At 48.4% G+C, this 21,098-nt stretch overlaps 1 protein-coding gene across 1 annotated transcript; it reads right to left on the bottom strand.

Annotated features, from left to right (window-relative positions):
* Positions 1-4,220: 4,220 nt before the first annotated feature.
* Positions 4,221-20,572, bottom strand: arsb (arylsulfatase B). The gene is made up of 8 exons (XM_086186815.1): positions 20,063-20,572; positions 19,264-19,450; positions 18,970-19,160; positions 18,400-18,607; positions 14,359-14,602; positions 12,970-13,040; positions 6,760-6,891; positions 4,221-5,221 (listed from the first exon to the last, which is right to left on the bottom strand). Exons 1-8 carry the CDS (start codon positions 20,321-20,323, stop codon positions 4,956-4,958), a joined length of 1,560 nt encoding a protein of 519 aa, XP_086042941.1. The 5' UTR covers positions 20,324-20,572; the 3' UTR covers positions 4,221-4,955.
* Between the last annotated feature and the right edge of the window lie 526 nt (positions 20,573-21,098).

Raw genomic sequence — 21,098 nt, 5'->3', positions numbered from 1 at the left:
CTCTCTTTCCTTCTGTATATCCGTCTTCGTCTCTCCTGCTCTCTCTCCCCTCAACCAGTCAAAGCAGACGTCCGTCCCCGCTGATCCTGGATCTGCTCGGTGTTCCTGCCTGGTAGAGGAAGGTTTTGGTGGCTGCTGTTGCAGGATGTGCTTGCTGATGGAGATCCATTGAAGGAGGGAGGTGCTGGACCTGCTCTACATGGCAAGTGTCAGGAGAGAACTTTTGTTGGGATTTGGCGCGAGACAAATTAAATTGGCTCGACCTGTCACGTGACACGCCCGTACGATTGCGCAGCCGTACTCAAACATATTGCGCACAAAAAGTAAAGGCACATGGCGTTCGAGATGATGGTTCGTGCTGAAGCAACAGTTCGGAAACCGAGCGATGACTGCGTGTTGGAGCATTTCCACATCCGCACCTGCGCCAGGAAGCTGAAACATCATGTTTCCCCTGCATCTGTGAGAAGAATCAGACCGAGCGAGCAGGACACGGCTTGGTGGAGCCTCTGTGGAAGATTCACAGTGAAAAGCTACTTTTTTTTGTTGTTGTTGTTGTTGTTTTTGGCCTTGGTGTCTGTTTCTCAGGAAATATTACACGAGGAGTCAAGTCACATTCTTCGTCACACAGCCCAAAGTCACAAATCACATTTTACCTCCGAGGGCTTGACAGCCTGGACAAGATAGGACACCCGGAGCTCACGTTTAAAATCGTCTTCCTCCGCACACGTTTGACCAGCTTCCAAGTCCGTCACACTTCCAGCTAATAAAAAAAACAACATTCAAATGTGAAACTGTTCAGCTCTTTGGACATTTTTTTATTTCTCTCTTTTTTTTTTTTACATATCCAGCTTGCGGCTTCTTTTTAAAAAATAAATCAAAGGAATTCAGGTAAGATTCATTTCAGGGTTTTCTGCTCTTTGCTCAGAGAGGGTGACATCACTTCTGCTCCACAAGACAGAAAGACTGTAACGTCCACCGGCGTCCAGCCTCCATGGACACATTTCACACGCAAACCTAGAGAGACCTGTTCTCTGTCGGCTTGAGACGTTCTCATTGTGGCGGAAATTACAGAACATTTGATGGAACGGCCTCTGAGCGCAGAGGCCACTCACTCACAGCTCCACTGACCGCCACGCTCGCATTTTTTTTAAAGCGCCACTTCTGGTTTCTTCATACTTCAGTTGATTTCTCCATGTTCCGGTTTGTTCCGGCAGCTCGGCTTCATGTTGTATTTTCCTGCAGGAAACACTGAAAAATCTGGTTCCTCTACGGCAAGGAAGACACAAACCAACATCAGTGACGTGGACACGTTCATGGAGGTGTCAGAGGGGGTCTCCCCGCTCCACCTGGGGCTGCTTGGGGATTTCACTGATGTATTTATTGGTGGTGGGGTGGGGGGGGGGGGGACTGTTGGATCCCCCCACCCTCCAGGCTCAAGGTTCAACACATTCCAGGCTGCACTGGTCAGTATGATTTTAATCTGTTTTCACAGCCAGGCAGCACAGACAGACACAATCTTGTTTGGAATTCCAGCCCCACTTCACCGCAGGGAAATACAGGAGGGGAATCAAGGGTGGCGAGCGTTTTATGTCCCACATGCGCTCACCGCCAAACCATCTGAGCCTCCAGTCGTATCTCTACGCCGTCACATCACCAGAGGCCCTCTGATGACACACGTTGCTTTGCCACAGCTGAAATAACAGAAGGCGAGGGTCAGCGCGACGTCAGAGCCGACGAATCGCTGTGTTGATTCAGCAGAGGCGAGTCAGAGCCGAGCGCGTTGTCGCTCCGCGAGGCCGGCTTCACGGGGTCAGGATTAAGTGTGAAAGACACACCACAACCACTCTGAACAGCCGGGGAGGAGCCGAGCTGCGATGCCGCCGCAGGTCGGGGGAGTGGTCAGCAGCCGAGCTGTCACAGGCCTGGGTTTTTTAGATGAGCGTCAGCCACCGAGAGCGTCTCTCTAAAGGCCATCATCCCGAAATGATTTGATTGTGGAGTAAACTGACAGGAAAAGGGTGACACATTTACAGTCACTCTCTCTGAAACACAATAACCGTGGTGGTCAGAATCCCAGTTTAAATACAGGCAGCCACACATACACACACACACACACACACACACACACACACACACACACTCTTTGAGTTTGAGTCCAGACGCACCTTCTCTTCAAAAACAACACATAAAACCTAATTCAAGCCCCCTGCCTCAGGGGCACCATATGGGTCGTCTGTCACTTAATGAATTATTCAGCAAGAAACGACCTGGAATCATGAAATAACCATCAGCGCTCGCTCGCCACCCTGCAAACGTCGATGTGGACCTCAACAGCCTGCTCATAAGGGCCTCTCTCACATGGGAACCACCCTCCACTGGATGAAACCCACCTTTTACAAGTGAGTTGCGCTGTTGGGCCATCGTGTGCCAGGTGATGTCACGGAGCCAGCTTTCATCATCAACCGACAAACCAAACCTACAAAGTGGTGGTTTTAAAGGAGAAGTTTGAGATTTGAGGAAATTTGACACAATTATTACTGTATTGGAAGACTATTTAAAAAAAATGATTTTAATAGTTGAAACAAAGTATGACCCGACAAGCTGAATTCACAGTCCAGAGATTCTTCAGGGGCTTTCTGACCTCTTGACTCACCCAATCCAGCTGACTCACCCCCAGCGGCCCCACAGCGCCACCGTCGTCCCCTCTGACCGCCGTTGTTGTTTGCCTCACAAAGCTGCCAATCAATTCACATGGCAGGTTAAAGGTCGCAGCTCACATTAGGACGGCGCTGCCCACTCTCTGCAGGGGGCGTTTCCTATGGTATCCTGCGTGCTGCTGCCAGTGGGAGGTCAAACACCCGGGGTCAAAGGTCAAAAAGGCTATATGTATGAAGGAAATTAGTTTCTCCTGCTCAGATTCCAAATATGTGAGGCAGCCCTTTGTCTGGAATGTTCTCTGAGCTTTTTGGTGGCTTTAATAGACAAAATCAGTTTCTCCAACAACAGCAATGCCGGTCGCAGAGTGGAAGGCGCCTACGTGACACCGGTACAGTCAGAATGAGGGGTTGTCGGCGTTATGGCTGAAGCCACAACATACAGGATGCCTGATGCGCACCAGAAATTCCTCACATTTCAGCTCAAACAGAGAAATGCAGCGCTAACTCAGTTAGCGCCTACACATCGACACATTCAAGGCAACATGTCTACCTTGGGAACCACAGTTTTTGATTTAGTTTTCTGGAACAAAATCAACTGGGTGACACTTCTTTGGCTTAGCAACAGGTCCTTATAAATGGCTTGTGTGAGGATTGATGAAAACTCCTCTGTTTGAGGGGTGACATCAGCATCCCTTTGGAAAGAATTTTGAGCTATTTTCTGTCTTCCCTGCCCCCTGAGAAAAATATCCTGCTCTCCAGGAGCGAAATGTTTGCCTGTGCTCAGCAGCTAACTGCTAACTGTGTCTGTTTGCTGTTGTCCAGACGGATTACGCTGCCCCACTGACTCACAGTGTACAAAAATGAAGCCAAACAAATTCTGGACACACGTGTTGCCATCTGGCGATGGTGATGTCATCTGGAGCCGGAGCGCACAGTCGTTGTTGACGTCGAGAATCTCAGTTATGGGAAGTCGGGGTTGCAAATTCCCAAACAGATGTCCACGGGTGCCCTCACAGGTCCAGCCGTGAGCGAGGACTGCTCAGAGCAAGAATATCTGCACGCGTGTCTGTAATGTGACGATCTCAACACGATGTTTGCTGAGTGAGTTGCTGGTGTCTCCTGAGGTGCAGTGCCGAGTCTGAAGCTCGGCGTTTGACAGGGGACTAAGTGGGATGGTGTCAGACAAAGGTCAGGATGCTGCATGGCTTTGACACATCCTGTCAGTGCGAGGGGATCAAAGCAGCCAGAGATCAAAGATGACCACATGACAGACAAGAGTCGGGCACTGCTCTTACTCAGACTACAAAACGGCTGAGATCAAAGCCAGAGATTACAGAGAGGACCTTCAGATCAGAGTCACTGAAATTTTGTAACGTCACAGTGCCCCGCCCCCTCAGACAAGGGGCACTGCAATGACACAGTCCTGCAGGCACTATTAAATGACAGAAAATAAACAGAAATTGAGTGCAGAATGACTTACAGCTTCACTTTTGAGCGGCGGTCGAGTTATCTGAACTTTTTGCTCCAACTAACAGCCTCCAGCAGCTGGCTACACACTGACGAGAGCCGTGAGAGGGAGCGAAAGCGTGGCGTTGGGGGCCGAAACCAAGAAAACGAGCTGAAAGATGCGAGAGCACTTTGTAGCACTGAAAGGAACAACACAGTTTACATTGTGCAGAGTCATTTAATCCAGTTTCAGTGTAAGAAAGTGATCAGTGCAGACGGGCTGTGCGTCTACTAATAAAAGTTAGTTTCCTGTGGAATTCAAAAACAGACACACAGTCTTTTTTTTGTTGTTGTTGGTCTAAGTGAAATATCTCTCCCGGGTAAAATACTGCCTGCGATGTCTGTGCAGCTTTATGTTTGACAGATACCAGGAGCCTGCGGCTTCTCACCAGCAGATAAATGAAGTGCAAACATCTGAACCAGCCGGCAGACAGTTTTGACAAATTAGCAACATGTGTGACGAACTGACTTTACGCAATCACTTGACAAACACTTACGAAAGCAACCGAGGGGTGAGATCAACAATACGTTTCTGCTTTGGCTGCCAAACAAAGTAGAGTCGGTCACACGTGAAAGTACATTTCCGTCAAGGCAATCTGAAAATTTAGATTAATTTCCAGCAGAATGAAAAAAAATCCACTTATCAAAGATTAAAAATGCGTCTTTGAGACTTGAGTTTTTTTTTTTTTCTCCACCTCTTCGGGGGAGATTCCTGCTCCAAAAAAAACTACAATAATCTGTGAACAAAGTGCAACAATCACGTTTGTGTCCATCACAAACTGTCAACAGCAACTAGGCCCAGGGTCCCCAGGCTCCAGTGGGGCCTGGGTCACATCTGGGGTCATCGTCAGGGAAGTTTATGGGCGCGGCATGTTGTTGGTGTTTGTGGAGCCTGTTGAGGAGATACTCCACCACTTTAGGGAAATGAGCCGATACCTCGTTCTTCTCCTCTGGATCCTTCTCGATGTCAAACAGCATTACGGGCTTCAGCGGCTCGACCCGGAGGGGGCTCGACTCGCTGCTGTTGTGGCCGGGTCGGGGGAACCAAACATCACAACCTGCGGGAAAAGGGAGGAACGATATGACCAGCAATTATCTCAGACATGCACATGTGCTTCAGCTCCCATCCTCGCTGATGGGTTTCCTTTTAAAAGACATTTTGGATTTCTACCTCTGTGGTACTCCAGCAGGTCCAAACAGAGGCTTCTACAAACTCTGCTGACCCCAAATCAGTTGGAAAACAGCAGGGATGCTTTGTTATGTGGACTGGAAACGCTGCAGACTTCAGAAAGTAATCCTGATGCCGACTCCATGCAATAGAGCTGTAGACAAGGATTTAGACCTGGCGCTGGTCTGGCTGGGTCGTGCTGCAGCTGCGCTGCCCCAAAAAAAAACATGCTGGCGCCGGTTGAGTTTTGAGTTTGCAACAATGACACGGGACCGACGTGTTCTGAGTTTGAGGTAACAAGCGATGACCACAGTTGCCTTTGCACTGAAAAGAGCTCCGACCAGACGAGGAGATGGTTGGAAACGTCCGGACAGAAGGAAGTGTTGCGAGGTGGACCAGCCACAGCTGATGTGGTCCGTGTTAGCGAAACAGGTTCCCAGGGAGATTCCCCTCAGGCCACGTCATGGGCCATGGCGTCCACGAGGGCCGCACGATTTAGAAAGAACACGTAAAAGCGTGCGGGGGCATCTATCAAACGAAGAGATGTGTTGGCTGAAAGTCTCCTCGGTATCACGAAATTCCACTTAAATCAGTATTTGAATCCACAGCCGGACCTGATGACTTAAGTCTGATTTATGCTTCTGCGTCGTGGCGACGCCGTAGCTACGCCGTAGCCCCTACGTCGTCATTGTGCATTTATAGTTCTGCGTCGAGGGAACGCGTTGCTCTGTAATTCACCGCCAAGCCACTAGAGGGGTGTGGCTTTATCTTCGTATGGTTTTGGGGGACTCTTGTCGAATTCCTTAGTTTTCTTCCGGTCATAGCACATGGGTCAGAGACAGAGACAACAATGGAAGTTGTAAAGGTGGTCATACTTGCGAACCTCCTCGATAACTCTTTCTTCGGCTTGGTCCATTTTTATTTTTGCGTGTTGCTCTCACCACAGAAACTTTAAAAATGGCGGTGTTGTTGTGCTGAACCGGAAACGTCGTGTGAGCGGACCAATCACAGTCCGTTGACGTTCACGTCACTACGCGTCGACGTGACGTGTAGTCAGGATTTTTTGGAGGTGCACGTCGGGCTACGGCGTAGGGGTCTGCGTTGACGGCGTAGGTACGGCGTCGCCACGACGCAGAAGCATAAATCAGGCTTTAGATTCACTGTGCAGCTCTAGCATTCAGCAACAGGCGTCGAAGAAGTCGCTTGATGCAGAAGTATAAAAAAAAAGGCTTTATCCATCACTTTACTGATCAGGGTCCCAACAAGCATTCATAAATGGTTAATTATACACGAGTGATGCTTATTCAACAACCTTACATTTCACTAAGCCTCAGCTAACAGTTTTTCATGTATCCTGACATAGAACCTGATCAAGGCGGAAGCAGCTTTAGACTAAACATGTCAATCCAGGTGACAGGAGACACTGACCCGGGTAGCCAGTCAGCAGCTTCCAGTTGGAGGATCGAATGGCGGCGTGAATGGAGACATTGAAGCTCGAGTTGGACCAGGAGCCCCCGCTGACCACCTGAGCCAAAGTTAACTGACGATCCTTGCCAGGACCTGCAGAGAGCAGAGAAGTGATGGAGGTCACCCACCTTTAAAAACATTTGAAAAAGGGCTAGAAATTGCTGACGGCGAGGATATTGAGACGCACACTGGACACAAAACACCTTCTGTGGATGTCTTTGTAAGCAATACAAGTCGCTCCACCGGCGCCACATTTCACTGCATACCTGATAATGGCAGCCGGTGTCAAATGAAGGTGGGAAAATAAATCTCTCGACCACCTCACCACCAGAAAGAACCCCTTTCCAGCTATAAAATCAACAATGAAACTGCAGGTAAAAACACAACAAACTCAAAACAATCCTTGTCTTTGTGAGGGATTGTGTATTAATTTACGTGGGTCGAAGGAATTTGAAAAATACGGAGGTAATGTGGTCGACTCTGCAATTTCTGCTAAGCTCAATGAAACCGGGAAACAGCAAGAAAATGAGCGGCGAGGGTCGCAGTTGCTATTCGGTGTGATTTCACGAGGCAAAGGTAAACTATTTATCCTTGTTCTGCGGGTGTCCAGAGATCTCTGTTGCCTCCTGCCATCGGCTATTTCGGTTCTTGCAGAAAATATCTCCCACAAGTGAGCACACATGTCTACGTTTTCAGAGGAGATCTGGCCTTGAGAGAACTCTCAGGTTCCTGCCGTGGTTGACCCTGACAATGTGGTCCTGATTAGACAGATTTGCAAGTAATTTTGGCCTCCAAACGCTGTCAAAAAACCCGTTCTTCCTCACATTCTTTGCATATAGAGAAATCCCACACCCACACAAACCCCGTGCTCCCATTGGAGCCGGGTTCCTTTTTGTTGTTGTTGTTGTTGTTATTGTTGTACACAGCGTTTCCACAACTGCATGGTGAAGGCGTTGACACTGAATACCTCAGTGACTATTGCTCAAACGTCACATGGGACCCTGCTGGGATGCATTAGCGGCGGCTGCTCATTGCAGTGCAACAGATTTGCGGAAAACGACGGAGGTGCAGAACTCACAAGCTTACATAAGAACGGTGAAGCGCTGAGTTGACAAGGTTCAGACGTGAGAAGGGGCGTTGTCAGAACTTTATATGAACGATAATGATCAACGATAAAGGCTCACCTCAAGGGTACGAATGGACTCAACAGCACTGACGGAAACACAAAATCCAGGTCAACCCGATAATTTCTGGCTCGCTTCTGCAGGCAACTTCTATGAAATTCGTCGTCTTGGCCACAAATTCAACGTGTCAGCGTTCAAGCAGCGATGCTAGAACGTCGTTTGGTCTGCGCCGAGTTTGAAAACCAGCTGCTTGCTCCAATACCAGTTGATGCCACCAGGCCACTGAAAGCTTGACGGCCCGTCCGTGGGTCCGTCCCATTCTCATTAAAGAAATATCTCTGGAATGCTCGGAAGAAATGTGGTTCAAACATCCACTGGGTGTCAAAGATGAACTGAAAAGGCGTTGGTGGTCGAAACAATGCCGTATTCCGAACGAGACCACCAGAGATAAAACAGAGAGCCAACACATCTACTTCTGCCGGCTTCTCTGAATTTAAAAAAAAAAAAAAAAATGGAGGTATCAGCAGCAGAAATATGGTAAAGTGTGACCGATTCCTAATGCTGATGTCAGTAACAGCGCCACCTAAGAGTTTTCAAGCTGATCCGAGGTCAGCAGAGTTGTCAATGGTCTCCATTTTAAGGCTTTGAAAAGGCTGGAGTTGCAAATGTTGCAGAAGTTGTGCGTTTTAAAATAAAGACACGCAGTCTAAGGATTAGATTTATTTTTGGGATCCTGAAGTCTCCAAGAGAAAATGGGCCTCAAACACACGGCACACGGCCATTTCCTATATACATTCTTCGAATAAGCACATGGACAAGGGCCTTTAAGTAGGCCTGGCTCATCCAGAGGAGAATCCACAAATGGGCTGGAGAGCGAGGAGGGAGGAGGGGGAAGAGACCATGAAAGAGCAGAGAAATTGCGAGAGGGAGAGCAGAGGAGAAGTATGAGGAGGAAATTTAGGGGTGATTTAAGCCTTGGGCCAAGTCCAAGCTTTCTCTCCCACCAAGCGAGAAGTTCACGGACCCCTCTGTGACCCGTTTAGACGGGATCCCTCTTCTTAACACAGAGCGGGAGCACTTTTGAAAAAGCGACTTGAAAGGATGTATAAAGGGAAAAGGGTCTTTTCATGAGCTGAACTGAAGAGAGAGGGAAAAGAGTGCAAGAGGAAAACAAAACTTAAAGAGGCATGAAGAGAAGTGGGTTAATAGGAAAGAGGGATCTCAGCCTGGAATGCATCGCTGCGGTGGTTCAAACATAAAACTTGAGGGTGAAAGCTTGTAGAGCAGCTGCATTGCTCTTCACCAGCTCCTCTTATCATCCCGCTGATTTACACGCCCATGAACGACGTTGATCCCTGCACATTTACGTTCTCCTTCAAAACGCAGGATCTTTTCCCAGCGGGTCTCAGGCAGACCAAAGCCAGAGAGCCGGCAAAGCTTTGACTTGTTTGGTTGTCATTTCAGAGCTCCTCTCGAAGCCTCCGACAGAGGTAAAGAGGTCAGTTATTCAAGTCAGCCGGACCTGATTTGTGACCAGATTAACAAGAGATTACGAAAGCAAAACATCTCAGTTTGCAGCAGTTTTATTACCCCCACCTTCAGTCTGCTTGTCTGCCTTCAGTAGGATGATGCAACCAGGCCCAACTTTATGAAACTTGGTGGAGGGGTGGAGCGTGGTCCGAGGAAGAGCCCGTTAAATCTTCAGGCAGATTTTTTTTTGGGGGGGGGGGGGTCACTTTAAAAAAATAAATAAATAAATAAAATAAAATTGAAAAACAGAGAGGAAATGTTCATGCATGAAAAAAAAACAAACAAGTACATTTCTAACACATTGGTTAATAATATCCAGTTCTTCACTGCTCGTTTTGGACTCACAAATCTCGCCGTTTGCAAAACTTCTCCAATGCGAAGACTTGCTAGTGTGTGTGTGTGTGTGTGTGTCAAGTATGAAAAACAACTACACAATCTAACCACCCACATCCTCACTCACAAGCACGATGAAACCCATTTTTGGGGCCGCGAGGTTTCCAGATCGCTGCATCGAGTCGATTTCTAAGATTCTGACAAAAGCAACGCCATTTAATTGACTTTTGTTTTGATGCCAAGATTACGGCTTCACCCCGTGCGTCCGTGGAGCTTCTATGGAGACATGTCTTTTCAAACACAGGGGCCGTAACAAAGGCCAAAAGGCTTAAGATGTTTTAAATACCAAAAAAACATAAATAAACACCACACATCTCATGCAAGTAAGAGTGAACAGTAACACAGTTTATTGGAAAAATAAGTTTTATTTCAAGAATTTATGCTGAGAGACAAACAAGAGATAAAAGCCACTCCACAAAACATCCATGCTTCATTTTCTTCTGCCGATGTCCCTCCTTCATGGGTTCGGCTGCCTTGGCCTGTCGCACCGCCTCTTGGGCCTGTGCCGTCTCCTTCACCTCAGCTCTTCTGAGCCTCACTGCATTTTCTCGTTCCGTCGTCCTGGCCTGTCGCACCGCCTCTTGGGCCTGTGCCGTCTCCTTCACCTCAGCTCTTCTGAGCCTCACTGCATTTTCTCGTTCCGTCGTCCTGGCCTGTCGCACCGCCTCTTGGGCCTGTGCCGTCTCCTTCACCTCAGCTCTAATGACCCTCACCGTATTATTGTGTTGGGTAGCCTTGGCCTGTCGCATTGCCTCTTCGGCCTGTGTCGTCCTCCGAAGATCCTTCCTCACAACCCCCACCATCTCTTTGGGCTCTTCCTCAGCCTGAAGCTCTTTGTCGAAGGCCATCACCTCCTCCTCGTCATGCCCTTCCTCGTTTCCTGGCAGGTGGGCCTCCTGGACCTCCTCTGCCTCTGGATCAGCTTCCTCCTTTGTCAGTTCTTCTGTTTCCATAACAATCACCTCCTCCTCGTCATGCCCTTCCTCGTTTCCTGGCAGGTGGGCCTCCTGGACCTCCTCTGCCTCAGTATCAGCTTCCTCCTTTGTCAGTTCTTCTGTCTCCATAACAATCACCTCCTCCTCGTCATGCCCTTCCTCGTTTCCTGGCAGGTGGGCCTCCTGGACCTCCTCTGCCTCTGGATCAGCTTCCTCCTTTGTCAGTTCTTCTGTCTCCAGCTCCTCCAGGACCCTTTCCTCTTTCTCCTGGTCTCTGTCCTCATCCCACTGTGTTTCATCAGAGATGCTCACTTCCTGCTGAGCGTCCTTCGGGACCTGCTCCGTCTCATTCCACTCCACTTTCTTGTCCTGCTCCTCATTCTTCCACTTGGCCTCAAGGACCCCAAGGAATGTTTTTGTTTCCTCAAGCTCAGCCTTCCACACAGTGTTTCTGGCCTGCCACTCGGCATCCACTTCCTTGTTCTCCATCTTCACCTGGACCATCAAGTCGTCACACTCTTTTTTCCACACGTCAAAGTATTGGACCCTCACTGGCTCGTTCGGCTTGGCCTCCACCATTGCTCTCCCCTTGGCCTCCCGGAGCTTTCCTGCCTTCTTCCTCCTGGGAGCCATCTTTCTCTGGGATCAGGAACGTTGCTCAAACACAAGGCTGAAAGTGGTCCTCTTGGCTGGATTATCGATCAGGCACGAACAAGTTTGAGATGTATTCAATGAGGTGAACTGCCGACATTTATACACGTCTCTAAAATCGTGTCATGATGATGATGATGTCACAATATTATTCTGACATCAATGAAGGGGACTACAAAGACTACAAAGACTACAAAGACTACAGAGAGAATAAACTACGATCAAAGTGAGACGGTCAGAGATTAAGGACAGAATTCTGTGATCACAGTGAGAGCTGTAAGATCAAAGTCAAGGGTGTTCTGTGACATCACAGCTTGAAAAGCTGCTCAATGGAAGGACAGCTGAACTACCGGAACAATGACAACTGAGAAATGCAGCTGACTCACAGTTTTCATTGCGCGCGCGCGCGCACACACACACACACACACACACACACACACACACACACACACACACACACACACACACCGCTCAAATGTCAACTATCTCAGATTTCAACAATGCTGACTGATTACACTTTCAACCTCGTGTTATCAACATTCCTCAGGTCAAAACAGCACAACAAAACCTTTCCAGAGGTGCAGCGATCAAAGGCGCCACCACACGGCGCAAAACCAATACAGCCGTTTAGCGGAGAACGTTCCTCCACGGATCCCAGTCTAGCTGGACGGACGGAATTAGGAGGCAGCTGACGGTGATCTGGAGGGGTGAAGCATTTGGAGCAGAGATAAAATTAACGACACCAAGTGATAAGAGTCTAGACATCATGTGAGATCAGCCACAAAAGTCCCGCCAGACTCGATCATAACCCACCACAACATCCATAGTAAAGACAACCAGGACTTTGCTAATACCGGTTTAGTCGAGCATTGTGTGACCAGCAGCTCCCAGTTTGCTTGGGGTCAATTCCTGATATCTGTGACTACCAGCACCAACAATGAGCCCTTGATACTTGCCGGGGAGGGAAAAGAGCACAACATTACAGGAGAGGAGGAGGGGGAGGAGGGGTGCTCCATCACTTCACCATGCTTCGTCTGACTGTTGTCATCGGGATCAGAAGAGTGACACCCTTCTCTCTCCTGCCCCGCCGACACCCACACTAGTTAGCTTAGCACAACGAACGGTAGAGGGTTGAAAGCGAAAGTCTGGGGACGAGGGACAACAAGTGTAGCTCACAACAAGTCAAGTCACTCAGTGAGCTACACTAAATTGATCAAGAGGCCGTGGAGAAACACCAGAGGCTAATGTCAGAGGTGTGTTCGTATTATGATCCCGGATGTGAAATAAGCCCACAAAAACAACAACAAAAAAACTGTTATTTTAAACGTGACACTTGATGAACTAAGTGTGTGGAGGGATGCTGACTCCAAAGCAGAATTTGTAGAAGTGGATGCTCGTCGAGCAATGTTAGACCAGATTAGTGGCATTCTGTTTACACACGTCCAGCAGAGGGACGCTGGAGCGCAGCGAACCACCTCCCTCAGGAGGAGTCCTCTCTCCAATCAACAGGTCGGGAGGAGCCGCGTGAGGCCACTTACATGGAGCGATGTCAATGTAGAGAGGGTCGATGTTGTGCAGCAGCTCCAGTCTGGGGGAGGCGAAGCCTTTGCTGCAAGATAAAAGCAGTGTAACATCTTAAGCATATGGATACACAACAACACACACACACACACACACAGAAACCACGCTGTCCGACTCATGCGCTGTAAAATCTGCTGGGATCTGTAAATCTAAACCAGCTGGCCGTCGTTCACCAGGCAGTCATATGCTCTGACCGCACTCCACCACAGAGAAAACGCACGGCTCTCACTGACCACAGCGTCTGATAGCACGACAAAAATAACTCTCTCTTGCCTGCCTACTGTTCTGGGTCCTCATTTGTTTTTTTTATTTCAGCGGCCGAGTTGTCGGGCTGCTGTTTTCTGTAACAATCCAGCCAATTAAAAGCAAAACTGTAATGCAGCGAACAGCAGTTTGGGCCTCGTGCTCACAAGACGCCACCGGCTGCCAGCGGTCAGCTGACGTGCGTCAGCCAATAGAGTCAAGTGGAGGCTGCGAGTAGTAGTTTGCGGTCACGGCTAAGCATTGATTTTCTGCTTGCAGCCCTCAATTTCACCTCCTTCACTGCGTCCACATTTAGTTTACAAATATAAAGTGTCAGTCAAACGGGGCTCGGTGACAGCTCGTGTGAGGACCGGTGGGCAGAGGAACACGGGGAGAGCATCTGTGGTCTGCCAGCTGCTGCTCACAATTTATTAGACTCTAATCAGCTTCTTGACAAATATTAAAAATAAACACACACAAAAATCCAGGTTCACGTCATTTGATAAATAGTAAAAAGAACCAAAAACTAATTCTGAGGTTTAGAGTGTGACTGCTAGCACTATGCTAAATTTGTTACCATGGAATATTATGTCTTAAAATAATTCTTCACCGAAAGTTGTATTTTTTTTCCCTTTCAAGTACTCCCAAATGGGTGTGTGGAGCAGGGAGAGATTTCCTCTTTCCCTTCTGCGTTGCTTCTTTGCGACTGCAGAGCGCAGGAAGAGCCGGACACGAGTATTTAGCTTGACGCTAAAAGCGACTGCTGAACATGTCGGCGCGTAGAACCCTGGGGGGGTTCTGACAGATGCAACATCAGCTGCCTATGAAAATGGTATAGTTACATTTCATCAAAGTTTAACCGTAGGTCGTTCTCAGGCGAGGTGGGGGGTGGGGGGGTGGATAGAGGGATGGAGGGTCTACAAATCTGTGTGAGAATGACTGATGGAATGTCGTTCTGTTAGAGCTCCCATTGCCAGAGTAACAAAGGGCTTATTGAAGGAGCTGAGGCACCAGGAGGAGACATGGAGGAGGAATGGGGAGGCTCTGAGAGAGGGGAGGCTGTCCCACCGAGGAACCCCAGGCCTCAGGATGCCCCTCCTCACCTGATGGTGTTCCACACGTTGAATCCGTCCAGCGGTTTTGTAGCGTTCGTGCTCCCTCCAGCCAGGCCAACGAGTGTTGGCAGCCAATCAGAGATGTGGATGAGCTCGTGGCTTACGGTTCCGGGTTGCTTCAGTAGCGGGCTGGAGACAAACCCGACTCCTCGGACTCCTCCTTCCCACAGCGACCACTTCCTCCCCCGCAGCGGCCAGTTGCTGCCACCGGCTAGCGTCTGACCTCCGTTATCTGTCAAACATCCAGAGGGATAAATTATGATGACGCGAGGAGAAAAACTCATGAGGCAACACCAGAGGACCGGAGGCGTTGCTGTCGCAAACGCAGGAAATTCCCTTCAGAGGATCCCTTTAACCCTTTCCCGCCCATCCAGACCTTCCCCTGTTGGAGGGGATAAATGAAGAGGATAAAAACTTAGTCTTCATAATAGAAGTCTCAAGATTTTTACAAAGATTCAACTGTGATATTCACAAACTCCAAAATTCGGAGCTTTCAATCACATTACTTTGACATTTTAAGGGGAACATGAACACACACCAGAATTCTGACATTAAAAAATTGATTTAAATCGGCAAGTATGACTGATCTTATCTCATCAGGATGAATTTCCATGGGAACATTTTTACAGTCACGAGCATGACTTCATGTTTGGGAGGTTTATCATGTTGAGATTTTCTTTTTTAACTGGCAGAAATGGGCTCTCGCTGGTGCTGGGAGATACGGGATGAAACGGAATGTCATGATGATCCGTTTTTAAGATAAGTGCCTCAATCTGGGGTGAGGGGTGGAACGTCCCATGACAGCTGATGTAATTTGGGTTCATCACTGTACTGACCCGGATGAGTTAGGAAAATAATGATAGAAATGCATCGAAACGGTCACTTTTACCATTGTTGTGGGATTTAGACCACAAAACTGACGTTAAATCAAACCCAAGGTACTAATAACACGGCCAGAAGCTACATCGATAGGTTTCCCAGGTCTAGCTTCCATACGTGACACTTCCTGTGTAATTTTCAACTAGAACACACACCTCTCATCACACCAACACGTCGGTCCAGTATAAACACAACTGACTAATCACATCCAGACAGGGCTCCCTTTCAGCAACAGTGTCATGCACGTCCAGGGAATCGTCCGTGCCGGTTCCCCGAGTGTTCTGGAAAAGACCGTCTGCTCCTTAATGCTTTTACAAGCTGCTTTACCCTGCAGGCCAATTCTCCCCCAGTTTCCCTGAAGCTCTCTTGCTCATTTGCTTAGAGGAAAGTCCCGGTGAGGCAGCGTTACAAAGAACCCTTCACTGGAAATGAAGTTCAGGGTCAATTCTTTCCCGTAACGCCTGACACATCCGGGTCAGTGATAACAGCTCCACCGTGGAAGCCTGGACTACGACTGATACAGCTACTGGTTTTTGGTAAGCAATATTGATGCGTTCATCTCCTTAAAATCCCAGGGAACCAGATTACGTAACCTTGTCATCACATTAACACGGACGCAGGAAGTAGTTGGGAGTTCTTCCTGAGCTTCTAATCCAGACAGCAGAGTCAGTGTCTGCCCGGCATATGGCTGCCTGGATCCAGCAACAAAAACAGGCCACCTACTGCAGCCCACCGCAGGCATAAAATCTTGCACTTCACTTCCACAGCATTGTTCCTGTTTCCTAATTACCCTCTAAAAGCCCAAACACCCTAAAAATAACCCTGAGAGTTCAAAGGAGTTACCTACTTCATCACATGTGTTGATGATGGCGCAGCGGCCCAGATTAACCGCCGGATTTAAGAGGTTTCAGCTTGGCCAGGTTATGTTTCTCATCAAAACCCTAATGATGGATATATTTAGCTTTAACAAAAGACAATAAAAGACAAGGCAGAGACGTACTGAAAGGAAATACTTTTTTTTTTTCTTGTCCGCCCAGGAAGACAGAGAACCTGTCTCTCATCTGTGCTGCATAAGGGAGCTGAGTCCCACGCTGGTTAGCTTAGCACAAAGAATGGTAGTGGATGGGAAGTGTTAGCATACCTCTGTCAAAAGTCACCAAACAGACCTTTCATCCAAACCTTCTTTGCGAGCCAGGAGGAGGAGGGTTACCTCCGGACGAACGAACATCCTGAAACTGATCGCTCAGGTGGTTTTTGACAGAGCCACGCTAAAACCTCCCACTCACTTCCTGTCACTGTGCTAAGCTAACTAGCGCGGGTCTCGGCTCCTCAGGGGAGGGAAGTGTCTCAATCTTCTGGACAAGGGCAGTATTTCCCCAAAAAATAAATCTACCTCTGCTTTAATTATTATTCAGTTCATTCTTTATTTTATATTTCATCCTGCCTTTTGGTGTTTCCAAAGTTTTATAGTTTATTTAGGCTGGGACACCTGGTACATTGTATTTGTAGGCAAAATTACAAACAAAGTCTGGTTGATTGACGGTTGAGTTCATCCACGCTTCTTGGTGTGTGACCTAGATATTTGTCCATCAGCGAGTCTGAATCCTGCTCAGCATCGATCCCAACCTCCCAGATGTGAGAGGAGACTGCCCTCTGCTGGACAACAGGAGTATCACACCAGAGAGAGAGAGAGAGAGAGAGAGAGAGAGAGACTGGCCATGCTGTGTAACGCCACCTTATCTAACCTATCAAATTAACTTTTCTGTTGTCACAGGAACTCTCAACAGGCTTTGGTGAGGTTTTCTGTCTCCAGACGTAAACTGCTCTATCACAGCACCTGATGATTTAGCTTCTATTCTGGCACACGCAGAGAAAATACATTAAAAAGGTTTGATGACAACAAATTTTGCTGCAGTTCTAAAAGGCCTCACCGAGTTATCCGGTCTGTGTGTAAGAGCCGCAGTCTTTGTAGTTGTGTGGCTGGGTTTTAGAAGCAGCTTCAGCTCCTGTCCTAAACCAAGCCCAGGACCCCGCAGAAGATCAGCCGATCACGTTCAACCTCCTACTGAACCCAGAATTCATTGACGGACGCATCACTAGAGAGCTCAGCCAGCATCTACGCCCCCTCATCGAGGAGGAAACCTTTGCTAACCTATGCTAACCCACACTAACGGGAGTGACAGCTGCTCGGGATCGAACCCATTCAGCTTTCCTGGATCGATTAATAGGAATCTCTGAAGGGTTTGTTTTTGTCTCTAGAAGATGGATCCTCAGGACCAACGGTGCTTTCAGCCTCACCGGCAGATGTTTGTGCTTCCAAAGGGACCACCGCATGGACCAAGAGAGGACGCCTTACTTTGGAAACCGCCGCGAGCATCTTGTCACGTTTGGCGTTTTTTTTTTGTTTGTTTCATCAACAAATCATGCAAACAATCTGCAGATTAACGGATGATCAAAACAATCCCTGGTTGCAGCTGGACTGAACGGAGACACCGAGCGTGGATTACAAACTGCAGTTCAAGGACTGATGGTTACTTCTTATTCCTCTAGTGCCACCCTGTGGTCACCAGGCATCAATACAACACACATTGTTGTACTGGTGAGCACATCACTGTGTGATTTCAGTGCATCGCCTTGCCGGTGTTGAGGAACCACATCTCGTTGGATCGGACCACTCCCCCTCCCTGTGGCTCGCATCCATTAAACAAAGACTTCTTCTTCTGGCTAAATCAAGGCCTTTTCAAGCTTTAAAAAAAAAAACAACACACACACACACACACACACACAACAAGCCGGACTTGCCTACTTTTGGTAGTAAGATAAAAAAAGAGAAAGCAGAGCTGCAGAATCTCTGGCTTCTCAGCGCACAAGAGCTCATCAGTCAGGCTCAGGACAGTTTTTCTTTGAGGAAACAAAAGAACGCCCACCCTGATGTTGCACTCGAACAGGTTCGTTCTCACTGCTCGCCTCAGATCTTTCTTTTTTTTCTTAAATGCTACAGTGAGAACGAGGTCATTTTTCTGTGTTGGGAGCGAGCAAACAGCTCCAGCTGTGTGTGTGTGTGTGTGTGTGTGTGTGTGTGTGTGTGTGTGTGTGTGTGTGTGTGTGAGAGAAAGAGAGAGAGAGAGAGAGAGAGAGAGAGAGACGCACCTGTGGAGAACACGAGGACTGAGTTGTCCCACAGTCCCGCCTGTTGCAGAGCCAGGCTGATGTTCCCCACCACCTGGTCCATCGCTGACACCATGCCGGCGTACGTCCTGCGGTGAGGGTCTCTGATGAAGCTGTAGGGGTCCACGTAGGGCGCTGGCACCTGCAGGGGTTCGTGGACCGCTTGCAGCGCCACATAGAGGAAGAGTGGCTGAAGTAAACACACACACAATAAATATATATATATATATATATATATATATATATATATATATATATATATATATATATATATATATATATATATATATATATATATATATATATATATATATATATATATATATATATAAATAAACACAGTATATAACGAACGACATTTCCAGCTGTGGCACAACTGCATCACTGATATGATGTGTCATGATGCAAGCGCGTGTAAATAAACATCGACTGAAAAGGTAGACGAACAGATGGAGGAGAGGAAGTGGAAAGATGACACGGATACAACGTGAGGTCAGCTGGTAAAGTTAGCGGCGAGGAAAAGGATCACATGCAAACGTAGGCGCAGGTCACCTTGGCGGGGTTGTGCGCCGCGATGATGTCGGCGGCCTTCTGGCTGAGCAGCTCGGTGGAATATTCTCCCTTGTATCCAGAGGCGACCTCCTCTCCGTCCCTCAGGTCCAACGCACAGCGGCTCAGGTTGAGAGCGGCGTTGCGGATGCAGCGGACGTGGGAGTAGTAGTCCTCGCTGCCCGTCAGGTAGCCTGGGGAGGGCGGTAACGTCACCTTACGTTTGCAGTACCGCTAAAGGAAGGGAGATGTGCACGATTCCCGACAGGGAACTCAAGATGAGCGAGAGATACAAACCAAAGAACGTGTGGAAGCCGCGGCGTGTTGGCAGGCAGTCCTTCTTATACATGCCCAGGTGCCACTTGCCCACCATGTGCGTGGCGTAGCCCGCCTCCTCCATCAGCTGAGGCAGCAGCTTCTCATCCAGAGGCACGCAGTACGGCTGGCAGGGCCAGATGATCTGGTGCTGCATGCCGGTGTGGATCTGAGGTGAAGTTAGGAAACAATCGCAGCGACAGAGAGAGAGGGAACCAGTTACCTCTGTGGCAACAGTGACGCAAACCCAAGCCTGTGTGGCAACGTTGTCCTCTTTTTCCACTTTTCATCAAAAATAGCTTCATTTTTCTGTCAGGAAAAATGTTGTAAACACAGTTGCTCCCTGAAGTCCAGTGGCGAGCTGCTCAGTCTTGATCAGATCAGTTGATTTACTGAAACGGGCAGCTACCTTGAACCAGGACTTCTTAAAACCTCAAGGATCCCATAATCACAATTTTTTTCCCGCCATGAATGGACAGATGTTTATTAATCCCCAGTATTAAATGACAAACGTGTGCATGAACATATAAAAACCCTCCACCAGGCTACACGATCAACTGAAGAGTAAACAGACTTGCAGGAGCGGGGTCCGAGTCCGGTGCTCGTCCGAACTTGCAGCCCAGTGGATGAGACGCTGGTGGGACTTTGCGCCCAGCTCGTCCAAAGGGACTCATGAGGCCGCCGCGATCCACCGAACCGTGCTTGATGGACGAATAGAAGCTTCGCCTACGTCACTCCCAGCCCATCTGGGCCCGAACGCCTACAAGCCCGGGGAACTCACCTGGTATCTCCCCGTCATGAGCTGGTTCCTGGAGGGAGTGCACAGAGGCTGGACGTAGTAGTTCTCCAGGCGGACTCCTCCGGCGGACAGCTTGTCCAGGTTGGGCGTCTTAATCTCGGAGCCGTGGTAGCCGACGTCATACCAGCCGAAGTCGTCCGCCAGGATGACCACGATGTGCGGCTGTTGGACCGCGGATACTGATGGGGAAGCTACGATAAAGGCGGCTATCAGGAGCGAGCACACCGGCAGCGCTCCGTCCATTTTGCCGTTAGTAACTTTTAGTGGAAGCCGCTTCAGGTTGTGAACGAGGAAGTTCGTCTGAGTTGGTTTAGCGGCGGAAGGACGACAAACATGGCTGATATGAACCGGCTCGGTCACCCGCCGGAGGTTTTCCTTAAAATAACACCGACGTTACGTACTTGGACCGCGGTTAGGAAGGTGAAACGCGAAGCTAACGGCGCTGGGAGCTCGCAGGTTGAAAACACTGCCGTGGACCCCAGCAGCCAATCAGATGACCGCACCGCTGCCATCCTGACTAATCGATAACAGAGGGTTCGATTCAATTTAGACACTGAGGTGTTCCGGCGTTACCTCTAGGCACGTGGAATTTATTGACAAAAAGTGATCTCTAATGTATAGAAAACCCAAGTCACGTGACCAAGGGACTCTAAATCGGTATTATTTTATGATGCAAAAGTCATTGTTGTATATACGTGTTAAGAATATACATCTGTCTCTCTCTATGCCTCTATATATACACATTAAAAAATATAAATGCTGCAAAAATGTAGTTTTGTCAGTAAATCCCATGTGACATGACCCAGGGACTCCAACTCAGTACCAGTTATTAGCACTACACAGGAAATACCTAACATGTCTTTTGCTGCATTTTCCTCTTACAAAAAAAAAAAAAAGAAAAAAAGATCTTTAATCCAAGTTTAGCGTCTGCAAAACATGAATGTGTTAACAGAATTATCGACCGCCAGTCAAAGGATAAATTACGCAGGATTTGGGGAGTGTGAGAGGAGAACAAAGA

Source organism: Aulostomus chinensis, chromosome 19, assembly GCF_037954235.1.
Source record: "Aulostomus chinensis isolate RoL2024-O1b breed Wild chromosome 19, RoL_Achi_v1.0, whole genome shotgun sequence".
Taxonomy (NCBI): domain Eukaryota; kingdom Metazoa; phylum Chordata; class Actinopteri; order Syngnathiformes; family Aulostomidae; genus Aulostomus; species Aulostomus chinensis.
This window is presented reverse-complemented; position numbering and strand designations above follow the sequence as displayed.